Genomic DNA, 14105 nt, shown 5'->3' with positions numbered 1-14105 from the left:
GCTCATTAAACAGGGTCCTGTGCACCCCGCCTCTCGGTTAGCCTCCCGTGTGCTGCTCTTACTGTCTGCACCTGTCCTTTAATGTTACCGAACTCTTAGCTGTTGATTTTTTTGTTTTTAAGTATCTGGTTTAAAATGTGGATAGACGTTTACATTTTTCAAGTTTTGACTAGGTTTTGCACAATGTGAATGTTGTCCTGCAAAAGCAGACTTTCTCTTAGGCCCTTGCTTGGGCTCCCGGCCTTTAAATCAGCGCTGTTGAGTCTCATGTCACCCCTTCCCTGCATCTGTCCTCTGTGCCCTGCTGGCAGCCTCTGCGTTGTGGGGTGGGGGGCGGTGTGTGGCCGGAGCTGCAGCAGTGGCTTGCAGGGTCTCAGTTCCTCCCCCAGGGTTTAAACCCAGGCCTCTGGCAGTGAAAATGCAGGGTCCTAGCCACTGGACCACCAGGGAAGTCCTAGAGCCACTTTTAAAACTTTACTTTTGGTATTATTTTTTAATAGTTTTTTTTTTAATCCCAGATATTATATCCTGGCATTTTCCTTATGTTAAAAATGCCCAGTCTTTCTGATCCAGCAGTCCCATGACCAAGAGATGTTTGTTGTTGGGGTTTTATTTCAGGGGGGGCGGTGATGAGCAGTATCAAGTATCCTTTACATACAAAAGTATGAACTTTGCAGTCCTGGACAGATAGTGTTATTGAAAAAGTAATAGTTACATTGTTTGAGAACTCTGGGTTGATATTTTAGTGTTATTTCATATGAGAAACAACTCATTCATATTTCATATGAGACTATTTTAAGTAGCTGTGTAAGTATTTACACACATTTAAACCATCAAAAGAAAGCTCCTGATAAAAGTAGTGGCTGTAAACAAATGATAAAATACCGGAGTCATTACTGCAAACTGAGCCCCAAAGCATGTTTTTAATATAAAAGAAATCATTTTTTATAAGTTGAAATACTCTAGCCTATGTTAAAATTTTATTGTGGTTCAGAATTTTATTGCAGATGGTGAGAATCCATCCGCCTGCAATGCAGGAGACCCAGGTTTGATCCCTGGGTTTGGAGGGAAGATCCCCTGGACAAGGAATGGCAACCCACCCCAGTATTCTTGCCTGGAGAATCCCATGGACAGAGGAACCTGGCAGGCTGCAATCCGTAGGTTGGCAAAGAGTTGGACGTGACTGAGTGACTGACACTAGTAATCCTAGGTTATATTCTTAAGGCTTCTTGAAAATAAAGTGCAGTAATTGTAAGGTGTTTCATAAAAAGTATTAAAATTATTGCAATTATAAACATTAGGAGATAACATAAGTTAAAGAAGAATAAGGTCCTGTTGTATTTAGCTAGTTCTCTGTGAGCAGTCTCATCTCTTAAGACATTAAAGGAGAGGGCTTGTTCACAGCTTTGTTACCAAAGCTTTAAAACCAATTATCATTTAAAAGGATAAACAAGTTTTCTTACTAAAATATATATACTAAAATGTAATTTTTGAAACTTGTAAAATTAGGCCATTATTCACATACCCCTAGAACAGAGACCACATGCCTCCCCTAATCTTGGGTAAAACGTAGGTGTAGGCTTGCCTCATTTTGGTGCATTTAGCAAGATCTCGCAGAGTGATCGTCAGGCAACAAATTCTCTATGTGGGCCAGTAGGTCATGTAAGTTAGTAGGAAAAAAGTTAATTTTGTAGAGTTTTCTGGTGCACTCAAGCGCACCCAGTCGCAGAAGCTTTGTTCCCTGGGATTACTGTCTTCACCGTTGTTCGGCACCTTCTTCGAAACCCACCACCAGTCCTGTGTTCTGGAGCAGGTCGTGTTCTGTTCTGATTCTAAAATAAACACACCTCCTTCTGGGTACAGATCCGCCGTCAATCAGCTAGAGAGGAAAACCTGGCCCTCGAGTCACCACGTCAGCCAGGCGTGGCTTGGCTGGTCCCGGCTGACGTCCTCGTCTAGGCCCCCAGTGCTGGCGGCCCAGGGAGCAGCGGAGCCACCTGGGCGGCCCTCAGCCCCTCTCGCCCAGGGGCCCCTCACCTCACTCCACGGCCGCCACATCGATAGTGTAGCAGCTTTGCAACAAAACCCAAGCTCCTCGTTGAATTACTTCCAATTAGTGACATATTCCTACCGTTTTTGAAGTGTGGTTTAAGCAGGTGAAATTAATGTGTGACACAGCAGATGAAATTTAAACATATACCAGCAACTTTTGTCAAATTTTTCGTTTTTCTGTAGGGTCCTGATTCTGGCCACTAGGTGAACAGCATATTTTAAAATGTTTTAAGTTCTTCCCAGAAGGTTATTTTCATGTTTGTGCTGTGAAGTAATAAATCAATTGGATAAGTCGAGGGACGTCATCTCTAGGACTGCTTTTTTCCCTGGGAAATGGAGTATGAAGTGTGTTTAATACGCCACACTCTTGAGAACAGTGGATCCAGGAAGTTGAATTTCCCTTGGAATCAAGCCATGTTTGTTGTTTCTGAAGCGGGATGAGGGCAAGAGAACCAGCTCAGTCATAAACACAAAGCACACGGGGAAGTGGTGGGTCAAAGTGGGTGAAAGAAAAGGCATTAATTCTTCAGAAAGGAGGGTAAGGGAGATAAAGACACACCAGGGACCAGTTAGGTGGCGGTTTGGGTGGGCTAGCTGACCTTCTAGACTCAACAGGTCACCTAGGAACTGAAACATCCAAAAACCAGGAAGCAGAAACAGTTGTCTTTCTGGTCCTGAAGTCTGGGTATTCGTTATTTAGGAATTCTTCTAAAATTTGGGGAATCTGGCACCCATTCCTGTTTGGAACAAAAGCTGCGGAAAAGGCATGAAGCAGTGTCTTCCAGGACAGGGCCATTGAAGCTGCTTTTCTCTCTGCCTCCCTGGCCACACAGCCCACAGGAAAGCTGGGCCTGAACAGTCGCTCTCTCTCAGAGTCGGGGTAAAGTGTTAACTCAGACAGATTGGTTTGTTTTTTTAACTCAAATTTGAAAAATTATTTTAGCAGGTCTTCTAAACACAAAGCCACTCCCTTTCCAACAAATACTGCTTGCATCTTATGAAGTGGGCTGTGTGTACATACAGGTAGACAGCTGGCCCTCTGAGAGTCCTGTGTGTGGAGAGCGTCCCTTCAGAGGCGCCCCAGGGAGAGGAGCACTTGTGGCCGTGCGTCATCAGAGAGCTTGGCTGGGAAGTGGGCACTGCCATGCTCTCGACAGTCTCCTATCCACAGGGAGAAGAAGTGAGATCATACGCCCCGAAGTCTGGAATATGGCCTGCAGTCATCTATAAACTTCTGTGATGTCTCCTTTCTGATCTAAAATTACATGCTAATTTTGTGTTCTACTCTTTTACCATTTCTTTTAGTTTTGATATAAAAGTGAAGGCTCTACAGTCTTCTAAGCAACACTGACGCCCCCAGAAGCACAGGCCAGGTGTCCTGTAACTCTGTGATATACCACTGAATCCCCAAGGGCACACATAACCAGTTTTAAGAAGAAATGATGAAAAGGAATTGCTTAGCTTATATGTAGGATGCATTTCATTAAAGTCAGATTTTAGAAATAGTTTTGGTGTTTAAGGGAATTTACTGTTTGCAGAAATGGAATAGTAATTGGTGGATTGAGGATTTTTTTGAAAAAAGTTTTACCCTGATGGTCATTTTTTTCAAGGTGTTGCCAATAAGGTTTCCTAAATCTAAAACCCAGTTGAGAAAAATCAGAGATACTGTGTATAAACTTAAAAGGAAGGGCCTTTACAAATTAATGTAGAAAGGAGTGGCAGCCCAGTCTAGTATTCTTGCCTGGAGAATCCTATGGACGGAGGAGCCTCGTGGGCTGCAGTTCATGGGATTGCAAAGAGTCAGACACAACCGAGCAGTTAACACTTTTACAAATTGAAGTTCTTCTTTTGCTTATTCAGTCAACAAGCATTTGTGGAAGACTATTAAAAGAACAGGAAATAGTGCTTGTAAGCAAAGCACTTACTATCTGTGTTAACACCAGAGGTTGCCACCAGATAGCAACGTCCTGTAATTTTTAGGAATAAACCTCCTTAAGTGTGCACAGCTATATTAGGGGTGTTTCTCCACTCAGTCTGCCCTTAATGAAATGAGTTACCTTCTCATGCAGAAGCAGTCACATTTAAAAACATATCAATTCCTTTGCAGTGCTACTTACTCTAGACTGAATTTAACCTAAACGTGTATATTGCAGTTCCCATCCTAACAGATCCATTAAGATCCATTCATTTATTCAGTCAACAAATAAGTGCCTACCAAGTGGTAGGCATTCATTTGTTTGTTTCTCCTTCTGGTGAAAGCATCGTTTGAGCTCCTGCTTTGTGCTGTGTGCTAAAAACGCATCAGACGTGGGAGGAGATGCAGCAAGGTAGCGTGAAGAGTTCCCTTCACAGAGGACGGTGTGCCAGGGCACAGACAGGTGAGAACAGGTTGGCACGAGAGCTCACTCTGACAGCTGAACACCACGTGAGAGGAGGCAGGTGCTGAAAGGCAGGTTGAAGGCCACAGCTGACCAGCTGAGGACCTTGGGCGCAGGTTGAGGGGCGGCAGGGGGCGGCAGAAAGACTGAGGCTGGAGTGGAATGAGGTAGAGCAAGCCACAGCAGAAAACCACCCTGGCAGCACTGTGGGGAGTGGATCAGAGGGAAGGGAGGCTGAAAGCAAAGTTGGAAAGTGGTCATAGTCCTCAGGGCAAACGTAGGATGGTGGAACTAGACGGCAAGGAACTGGCTGCAGGGGGTTCAGGACTGGTGACCAGATGGGCCTGGGCGGGCTGGTGTGTGAACCCATCTCTTAGGATCTGTATCGCTGTCCCCAAGGTCACCTTTATAAATGATACCCCGCTGAACTCGTTTATAATCTGGTAATTTAAAGAAGGAGCAACTTTATGTCTATGGAATTGTAAAAGATTAAATCTTTAGAGGTAACATTAAAAAATGTTGCTAACCAATTTCATAAAATTCAGTGATGTTCCACAATGTCTTTAATCTTTCCCCTTAATACTCTGACCTCCAAATTCGTTTGTGTCAACTGTTTAGCCTTCTACATTACCCACACCTGTCAGTCCTTAAGCTCATGTTTCATCACCATCAGGAGAAGCATTGACACTGCGTGGTGTGTTCTTTTCTCTGTGCTGATGTATACAGACCATGCTATCAGAATAGCCCGTTACGAGGCAGTGTTATCAGAGTTTCATTCGAGTCCAGGTGACACGCAACCATTATTTGTAATTGGAAAAACAACAAAAAGGACGAGATGACCATGTCCCTATTATTAACATTTAGATTAAGTGAATTCTTGCACTTCTGTTGAAAGTATTAAGGCTATCAAAGGTGATGAGAGTGCAGATCTAGAATAAGTGAAATGTAATGAAATTGTACCTACAGTTATGATTTTTATATTAATAGGCTAAAGAAAGATATAGAATTCTAACCCTGATTGTGTTAAGGTGTTAAAGGCTGGTGGTGGTGGTGTAGTCACTAAGTCACGTCAGACTCTCTGAAACCCCATGGACTGTAGCCTGCCAGGCTCCTCTGTGCATAGGATTCTCCAGGCAAGAATACTGGAGTGGGTTGCCATGCCCTGCTCCAGGGGATCTTCCCAACCCAGGGATTGAACCCAGGTCTCCTGAATTGCAGGCAGACTCTTTACTGTCTGAGCCCAGGGAAGCCCTGGTCCATTGTAAATGTTTAGGGCTTAACAGCAGACAGACACAGTTCCTGCATTTCGCTGTCATAGTGCAGTGAATCGTCAGACCAATTCTCCTGCAGCAGAGCGTTAGAGCCACTTGAACCACTTATGCAGACCATGTCTTCTCGTTTCCACTTTTCCTTCAGTGCGTGGACCTGAGCTGTAACGAGCTAAGCGAAGTCACATTACCAGAAAACCTGCCTCCGAAGCTGCAAGAGCTGGACCTGACTGGAAACCCCCGGCTCGCCCTTGACCACAGAACCCTGGAGCTGCTGAAGTGAGTCCCTTGTGAGGCGCCGCAGCCCCGCCCTGTTCCCTGAGGAGGATGCTTGCTGCTCAGTGCAGACAGGAAATGGGATGGGAGGTGTCTGACTTACATGGTCTGTCTGCACAGACTTGGAGTGAAGTGATTTGTGAGTCTGTAGTTCACCAAGATGGACGGACAGCCAGAAAGTTTTTTCAGATAATTGGATACTCATAGGTCCTTCTAGAAAGTTTTTGAGAAAGTATCCAGACAAAAGGAGATGAGAATAATGGAGACAAAGTAGGAAGGGAGATTTAAAGACACAGGAGACCTACAGCTCTCTCCACTGTTTTACCAGGATGCAGAGCCCAGGCCCCTCAGTGTGTCCAGACCTTAGTTTTTTCATCTTTAAGGGAGGGTGGTCTACACACTGTCTAAAGGACTTTTCAGAACTAAGAATATATGGATTATCAAGACATATTTCATCCTTACACAGGTAACTTTTGAGTGTTAAATATGAAATGTCATTTTGTGTTAAAAATGTATAAAAATTTGTTAATAAATGGAAGCAGCTCTTTGGAGAAAAATAAAAGTCAAATTTCTATTGCATACCAAAATAAACTCCAGCTAAATTAAAGAGTTAAATCTATAACATGAAATAATTTTTAAAAGAAGAGATCATATAAATGTATTCACAAACCAGAAAAGAACTTTTAAGGCCAAAAAAGAGAATGGGGGAATCACAAGAGAAGTCAGTATATATAGATTGGTTTTGTTATTTATGTTATATATAGTTATGTATGAGTCAGTAATGCTAAGTACTCATTCAAGCAGAAAATAAGCAAAGGACATTAACATTTAATAAACAAAGTACAGATAGTTACATGAAAAGATCAATGTGCAGCTTTATTAATGTATTAAGGAAATATTAAATAAAATATTTTAATGATAACATTTTTCCCCTCAAATTGGTGCTAATGGAGAATTGTCCATTTATATAACTTTTTAAAAAAGCCATTGGCTGTGTCAGACTTTTAAAAGTATTCGTATACCTAAATCAAGGTTTTCTGTGGTAAAAATTTTATTCTAAAAAATAATCAGAAATGTGTTAGGGATAGTCATCAAGATGTTTCTAATTACACTTAGGATGAGTATAAAATCACATGGGGAGATTTTCATGATGTAATTAGAAAAAAATGCGGAACCATATAGATAATGGAATGACCCCACTATTATACAGGCCTAGGACAGGGCCCGTTAAACTCTCTACCGAAGAGTACACGTTACTAGAGCACCCAGAGCGCCCGCCGTGAAGCGCGCTGCGCTCCCGGACTTACCACGGTTAGTGACAGACAGTGGCATCACAGCGCTCTTCAGGTAAAAGTGCCGCCCTCTGTTCAATAGCTAGACAGTTGTGGCCCCTTAATCACAGAGGTCCCGCACCTAACGTGTAACGTAGGCCCTCCGTCGAGGGCTGGCCAGTCTGTTCTCCACAAGGCAGTGTCGGTCCGTGTGGTGACCCCTCCACGGGGTTAAAGCTCCGGCTCCCAGACCCCTCAGCCTCCTCTCAGGATGCACACGAGCCCGCGCCCACTCACTTCAGACGGCCGCTCCCAGACCCCTCAGCCTCCTCTCAGGATGCACACGAGCCCGCGCCGGCTCACTTCAGACGGCCGCCCGTCACACTGTTCAGCCAGGCGGGGGATGAGTGCTGCTTCACCGGAATGGACTGGGGTGCAGGGGACAGGGTTACTCTTTTCTTTAATAATCAGCCTAGGGAATGGAGTTCTTTAAAGGCTCTCTGTTCTGTTTGTTTTTTTTTGTTTTGTTTTTTTTTTTAAGTATAAATGTCTTTAGAAAGGAACCTTCCATTTTTCTCTAGAGTTCAGAAAAGTAAGCAAAAAATGCAGTGAGAAGCTGTAAGATATGCCTTAAGAAACCCAGTGCATTGCTTACCATGGTACATGGATCAATCTGGTACCAGGCCATATGGAAAGCAAACAAGAGCAGGTCTTTTTTAAATACCCCTTTTATTGATATGTTTGAAAAGAGGATATATCCCACTGATGTAAAATGAGATATTTTATTTCAGAACTTTCCATTGGCACCATCTGTGATATTTATGTTTCTTAGCTTTTTAGGATAAAGGAAAAAGTGAATGCCTTCTGGTAATTAAGAGTAGAAACTTCTGTTTAATGAAATAGTTTCAAATTTCAAAGAAATTGCCACCAAATATTTCTAGAATCAAAGTTAATATTATTAGATATTGATTTATTTCTGAGTTGACTGCTTCTTGGGAAAGGTATTCAGTGTTTATTATATTTTGGAGTTAATAAATGCCAACAGATAATTTAAATTCCTGGTCTCAGGACAGAAGTGTTTAGGTGTTGAGGTTGTATGCCCTTTCTCTTAAGTAATAGGGGAAAAACTAGTGGCCATTTACAAACAGGGATTTATCTCGCCATGTGGTAGGCAGCCCTTTAAGAACCTGCCGCATATTAAGAACCTGCCACATATCTGTATGACTTCATGTTCATGGGCATTGAATCCTTTCTTGTAGGCTGGTTTTTAATGAACTGCGTTTGAGGGTTTACTCTTAATATTTCTGTTCAGGGTCCTGTTGGACCAATTATAGCATACCACAGCCAAGGTGAGATAAGAACTTGTCTCCCCGTTTATATGTATGTAGCTAACATTAAATTTATTGAATTCCCCTCATTTATTTCATAACTTTATGATATTGGTCTCGGCGTGGCTGGCTGTGCCCGTGAGGAAAGAATTGGAAGCGTCAGGGAGCGGCAGGTCCCCAGTAATGTTTCGTAAATATGTAAAGGGGCTGATGTGAGCAGGTATTGGATTTGAGGATGAATGTTGCAGAACTCTCTCGCGTTGCCCAAGCACAGTATGGTTGTAGCTGAGGTTTTGTTCTTTTCACATCTGGGCTTCATGTTGTGAGAACACACCTGACTTCACTAGTTCGTGTTCTCATGCCAAGGCTGAGAGCCTTTCATCCCAGCAGAGCTCAGCCGCCCAGGGCGGTGAGTGTGGAGGCTCAGTGCCCGCCGTCAGATGCTGATAAACTGGCCTCCGTGCTCTGTGTGCATGCCCCTGGGTTTTCATTACGATGAATAGCTAGTTCTCGCTGCTGATAAATGTTTCAGACACATCAAACACAGTGAGAAACGGTAAGTACAGAGAGCTTAGGTGTGTCTAGCTTCTCAGGTCAAGGTAGCAATGAGCACCTGTTCTGTTTTAATGATTCCTGGCTCCTCCGTCTCTCTGATCAGTAATATCCGCTGTTTCAAGATTGATCAGCCTTCGGCAGGAGATGCTTCTGGAGCTCCAGCCGTGTGGAGCCATGGCTACACCGAAGCTTCAGGGGTGAAAAACAAGTAAGTTGAAACTTTGGAATGAGAACTTGCCCGCCCACCTCCCCACCGTAGCAGGGCAGAGAGAAGCCCGTCGCTGGCACACACATCCGCATGCCACCTGTATTCCAGCATGCTTCCCCAGAGGGAGGCCACCGCATGACTTAGGCGGGAACATTAGCTCAGCCCTGCTTGGCAGCACACCCACCCTCTTTGTGAGAGAAGTTGCTAGGAGACGGTGTAACTGACACATTATGTCTCTGTGAGACTCCCGTGTTTGGAGAAGGCGTGAGTATTGAAATGCATCCCTGCTCTTTTGAAAAGCCCCTTTATCTTTCTCTGAAGCCTGTTTACCAAGCAAAACAGGGATAAGTATTAAAGCAGCAGAAGTCGCCTTGATTGTCCTTACTCGCGATCCCTTACGGTGCTGACAGCATTCTGTGGAGCTGTTTTTTACAGTCTCAGTCAGCTTGTCAGGAGTTTGATGTCCACTCTCTATAATGTCAGCTGCTTGTCTTGCCACCAGGTCCTGTCCATCTTAATTCCTTTCTCTTCCCTCTTTTCACGAACCTTCCCTGTCTCACATGCAAGTGTTGGTTTCTTGATCATCGTAATCCTGCTCTGCAGGCTTGGTTTTTATGAAGGGGTGCTGATAATCAGTGTGGGTGAAGAATCCGCCTGCAATGCAGGAGACGTAGGTGTGACACCTGGGTGGGGAAGCCCCCTGGGGGAGGGCATGGCAACCCCCTCCAGTATTCTTGCCTGGAGAATCCCATGGACAGGGGAGCCTGGCAGACTACAGTCCAAAGGGTCACAAAGAGTCGGATGCAACTGAGAGACTGCACAGCAGCGGCACAAAAGCCAAGGAGCCTGTAAATTAGAATAGTCGTCATTTAGTTAGCTAAGGCACAGATAGGAACACCACGCATTCGGAGCGGGCGGGCCGGAGCGGGAAAGTGCAGGACGACCTCAGGAGAGCTAATGGCCTTCAACCCCAGGTGCACATTAGAATCAGTCAGGTGAGGAGCACTGAAGAACATTCTCCAGCGTAGGGCCATTAAACCGGAATGCTTTAGAGGCTCCCCCAGGTGATTCTAATGGCATCCGGGACTGAGCACTGCTGGCTCGCTTTCCTTCATGGGAAGTAAAAGAACTGTGGCTGCCACGCTGGCCACTTTTCCTTAGGTCAGAAAACAGAGTGGAACTCACACTGTGGGTCTGACTTGTCAGTCCTTTGCTCTTTCCCTGAGAGTGTGATACAGTTTATTACAGAAAATGTAGGCTTCCTTTACTACGTTAGGAAAAGTCCCTTCTATTCCTAGTTTGCTAAGAGTTTTTATATGTGTATCAGATTTTTTGTCATAGGCTTTTTCTGCATCAGTTGAGGTGATCATATTTTTTCCTGTCTTAGTCTGTTGAGATAATGAATTGTATCGATTTTAAAATGTTGAATCCACCATGCATTTTCAGGATAAGTTTCAATGTGGTCATGATGTATTAGCCTTTTTATATTCTGCTGGGCTCAGTTTTCTGCTAATTTGTTGATCACATCTGTATTCACAGTAATTTTTTTCTTGTGGTGTCTGATTTTGATATCAGGGTGATGCTGGCCTCACCTCATAAACTGAGTTGAGGAGTATTTTGTCTTCAGGATTCCACAGTCTTCTAAGTTTCTATAGCCTTGATATTATTTCTTCCTAAATTTTTGCTAGTATTTGCCAGTGAATTCCACCTGGGCCTGGAGTTTTCCTTGGTTTATAACTAAATATATGATTTCTTTAATATAGGATTATCTCTTTCTTCTTGAATGAACCTTAGTAATTTATGTCTGTCAAAGAATTTATCCATTTTCATCTAGTTTTCAAATTTATTGGCCATAATATACCATTACCCTCCTTTCAACACCTGTATGATCTGTAGTAATGTCTCTCCTGACTCTCATCCCGGATAAACTTGTCATTTGTCTTTTCTCCTGATCAAATTAGTTTCAGGTCTATCAGTTTTATCGATAATTCTCAAAGAACCAGCTTTTGGTTTCATTGAATTTTTTTGTTGTCTTTCTGTGTTCTATTTCATTGACTTCTGCTCTTATTTTTATTATTTTCTGCTTGTTTGGATTTATTGTGCTTGTAAATTTCTAGCTTCTTAAGGAATAAGTTTGGGTCACTGATTTGAGCTTAGGGTATTAATATTCTAAGCATTTAGAGCTATAAATTTCTTCCTAAGCAATTTTCCCAGTGTGGTTGGAGAACATACTTTGAATCACTTGAATCTTTTAAAATTATTAAGGCATTTTCTGGCCCAAAATATGGTTTATTATGGTATATATTTTATGTGCATTTGGAAAAAAATTGGGTAGGTTGTCATTTAGATCAAGTTTGTTGAAAATGTTCAAGCCTTGACTGTGCTCACTGATCTTCTGTCTGCCTGTCAGCGCCTGAGGGACTGTGATTAGAGGCTTCTCGGTTTCTCCTTGTGGTTCTCTCAGTTTTGGCTTCATGTATTTCAGAGCTCTGTTATTATGTGCATAAACATTTAGAATGTTAGTTTGGTGATGAACTGACCCTTTAATCACTATAAAACAACTATTCTGTAATATTCTTCATGCTGAGAAATACTTTGTCTGGTATTAATGTAGCTGCTCTAGCTTCCTTTTGTTCAGTGTTAGCGTAGTATAGTTGACCCTCAACTACATCGGAATAAGAGGCACCAACCAACCATCAGAAATCCATGCATCACATTACAGTTAGCCCTTTATATCCAAGGTTCCACATTTGCAGAGATTGTATAGGACTATAGTAGTATTAGAGGGAACAAAATTAGCATGTAAGTAGACCCATGCAGTTTGAACCTGTGTTGTTTAGGGGGCCACTGTATATCATTTTTAATCCTTTTTGCTTTTAACCTATTTGTCTCCTTATGTTTTAAGTATATTTCTTATAAGCAGCCTATGGTTAAGTCTTACTTGTTAATATAATCTGAATCTTTTGGGGAAGTGTCTAGACCATTTTTATACGTAATAAAATACTGATGTGGTTAGGTTTGAATCTGCCAGTTAAGTAACATTTGTCTTCTGTCTCATCTGTTCCTGATTCTCTTTTTCTTCATTCTTTTGGGTTGTTTCTCATTCCTTGTTATCTCTCGCATTTGTTCTCACTGGTTCTACTCTGTGTGTGTGGTTTGCTTCGGGTCTGTGGTATAACCTTGACCTTGTTCGTTATGGTCCATCCTCTCATATGTGTAACAAGAAGCACACGTGGTGAACTTCCACTCCCTCTCCTCGTCTTCGTGCCGTTATTGTCACGTTTTACCTCTGCTTTTGTTATAAACCCCAGGATACGTTATTATAATTTTTACTTTAAACAGTTATTTCCCAAAGTATTTCTCAACTTCAGTATTACTGACATTTTGACCCAGATAATTATTTGTTGTTGGAGAGCAGGGGAGGGATGGGGAGTCCCGCGCATTGTAGGATATTTAGCAGCACCCTCAGCCTCCACCCCCTGGATGCCAGCATCACCCCCATCCCAGTCATTATCAGCAAAGACAACTCCAGGGGCAGAGTGTCCCCTGTTGAACCACTGTCTGTCTCCTTTGTGTTTCTGTTGCACCCTGCAGCATGTGGGATCCTGGTTCCCCAGTGAGGGGTCAAGCCTGTGCCCCCCGTAGTGGAGGCATCAAGTCTTACATGGATGGCCAGGGAAGTCCCGAGACGCACTGTCCTGACGGGATTTTTAAAATAAGAAAAAGAAAGCGTTTCTATATACTCACCTGTGTGTCGTTTCCAACACGCTTCCTTCATTTGTGTGGAACCAGATCTCCATCTGGCAGGCCATTCTCTGCACCACGTATTTCCTGTTTCTCGCAGTGCCGTCTTTTGTATGTGCATTTGAAAATGTCCATTTTGCACCTTCACTTTCGGGAGCTCTTCTCACTGGTATAGGAAGCAAAGCTGACAGTCTTTGTGTCCGTCTTGAAGACGCTGCTGCTCCGTCTTCCGCCTTGTTTCTGACAAGAGCCCTACTGTCTCTGCCCCTTCGTTCCTCACAGGGTGTGCTCTCCTTCTGCCCCCGAGTTCAGTTCAGTCGCTCAGTCGTGTTGGACTGTTCGCAACCGCATGAATTGCAGCACACCAGGCCTCCCTGTCCATCACCAACTCCCGGAGTTCACTCAAACTCATGTCCATCGAGTCCGTGATGCCATCCAGCCATCTCATCCTCTGTCGTCCCCTTCTCCTCCTGCCCCCAATCCCTCCCAGCATCAGGATCTTTTCCAGTGAGTCAACTCTTCACATGAGGTGGCCAAAGTACGGGAGTCTCAGCTTTAGCATCAGTCCTTCCAGTGAACACCCAGGACTGATCTCCTTCAGAATGGACTGGTTGGATCTCCTTGCAGTCCAAGGGACTCTCAAGAGTCTTCTCCAACACCACAGTTCAAAAACATCAATTCTTCAGTGCTCAGCTTTCTTCACAGTCCAACTCTCACATCCATACATGACCACTGGGAAAACCATAGCCTTGACTAGCTGGACGTTTGTTGGCAAAGTAATGTCTCTGCTTTTGAATATGCTATCTAGGTTGGTCATAACTTTCCTTCCAAGGAGTAAGTGTCTTTTAATTTCATGGCTGCAGTCACCATCTGCAGTGATTTTGGAGCCCCAAAACAGAAGGTCTGACACTGTTTCCCCTGTTTCCCCATCTATTTCCCATGAAGTGATGGGACCAGATGCCATAATCTTAGTTTTCTGAATGTTGAGCTTTAAGCCAACTTTTGCACTCTGCTCTTTATCAAGA

The 14105-nt window shown here is 43.4% G+C and overlaps 1 protein-coding gene across 1 annotated transcript in view; it reads left to right on the top strand.

Annotated features, from left to right (window-relative positions):
- The window catches only part of PHLPP1 (PH domain and leucine rich repeat protein phosphatase 1), a 201537-nt gene that overhangs the window by 168905 nt on the left and 18527 nt on the right, over positions 1–14105 (top strand). Inside the window, exons 13-14 of the mRNA XM_010854816.1 lie at positions 5847–5977; positions 9232–9336. Coding sequence (XP_010853118.1) covers positions 5847–5977; positions 9232–9336 — 236 coding nt within the window. The remainder of the gene's footprint in view (positions 1–5846; positions 5978–9231; positions 9337–14105) is intronic.

The sequence above is a fragment of the Bison bison genome, unplaced genomic scaffold (genome assembly GCF_000754665.1).
Source record: "Bison bison bison isolate TAMUID 2011002044 unplaced genomic scaffold, Bison_UMD1.0 scf7180017864349, whole genome shotgun sequence".
NCBI classification, from domain to species: Eukaryota; Metazoa; Chordata; class Mammalia; order Artiodactyla; family Bovidae; genus Bison; species Bison bison.
The sequence above is the reverse complement of the archived record's forward strand: the minus strand, read 5'-3'. Positions and strand labels throughout refer to the sequence as shown.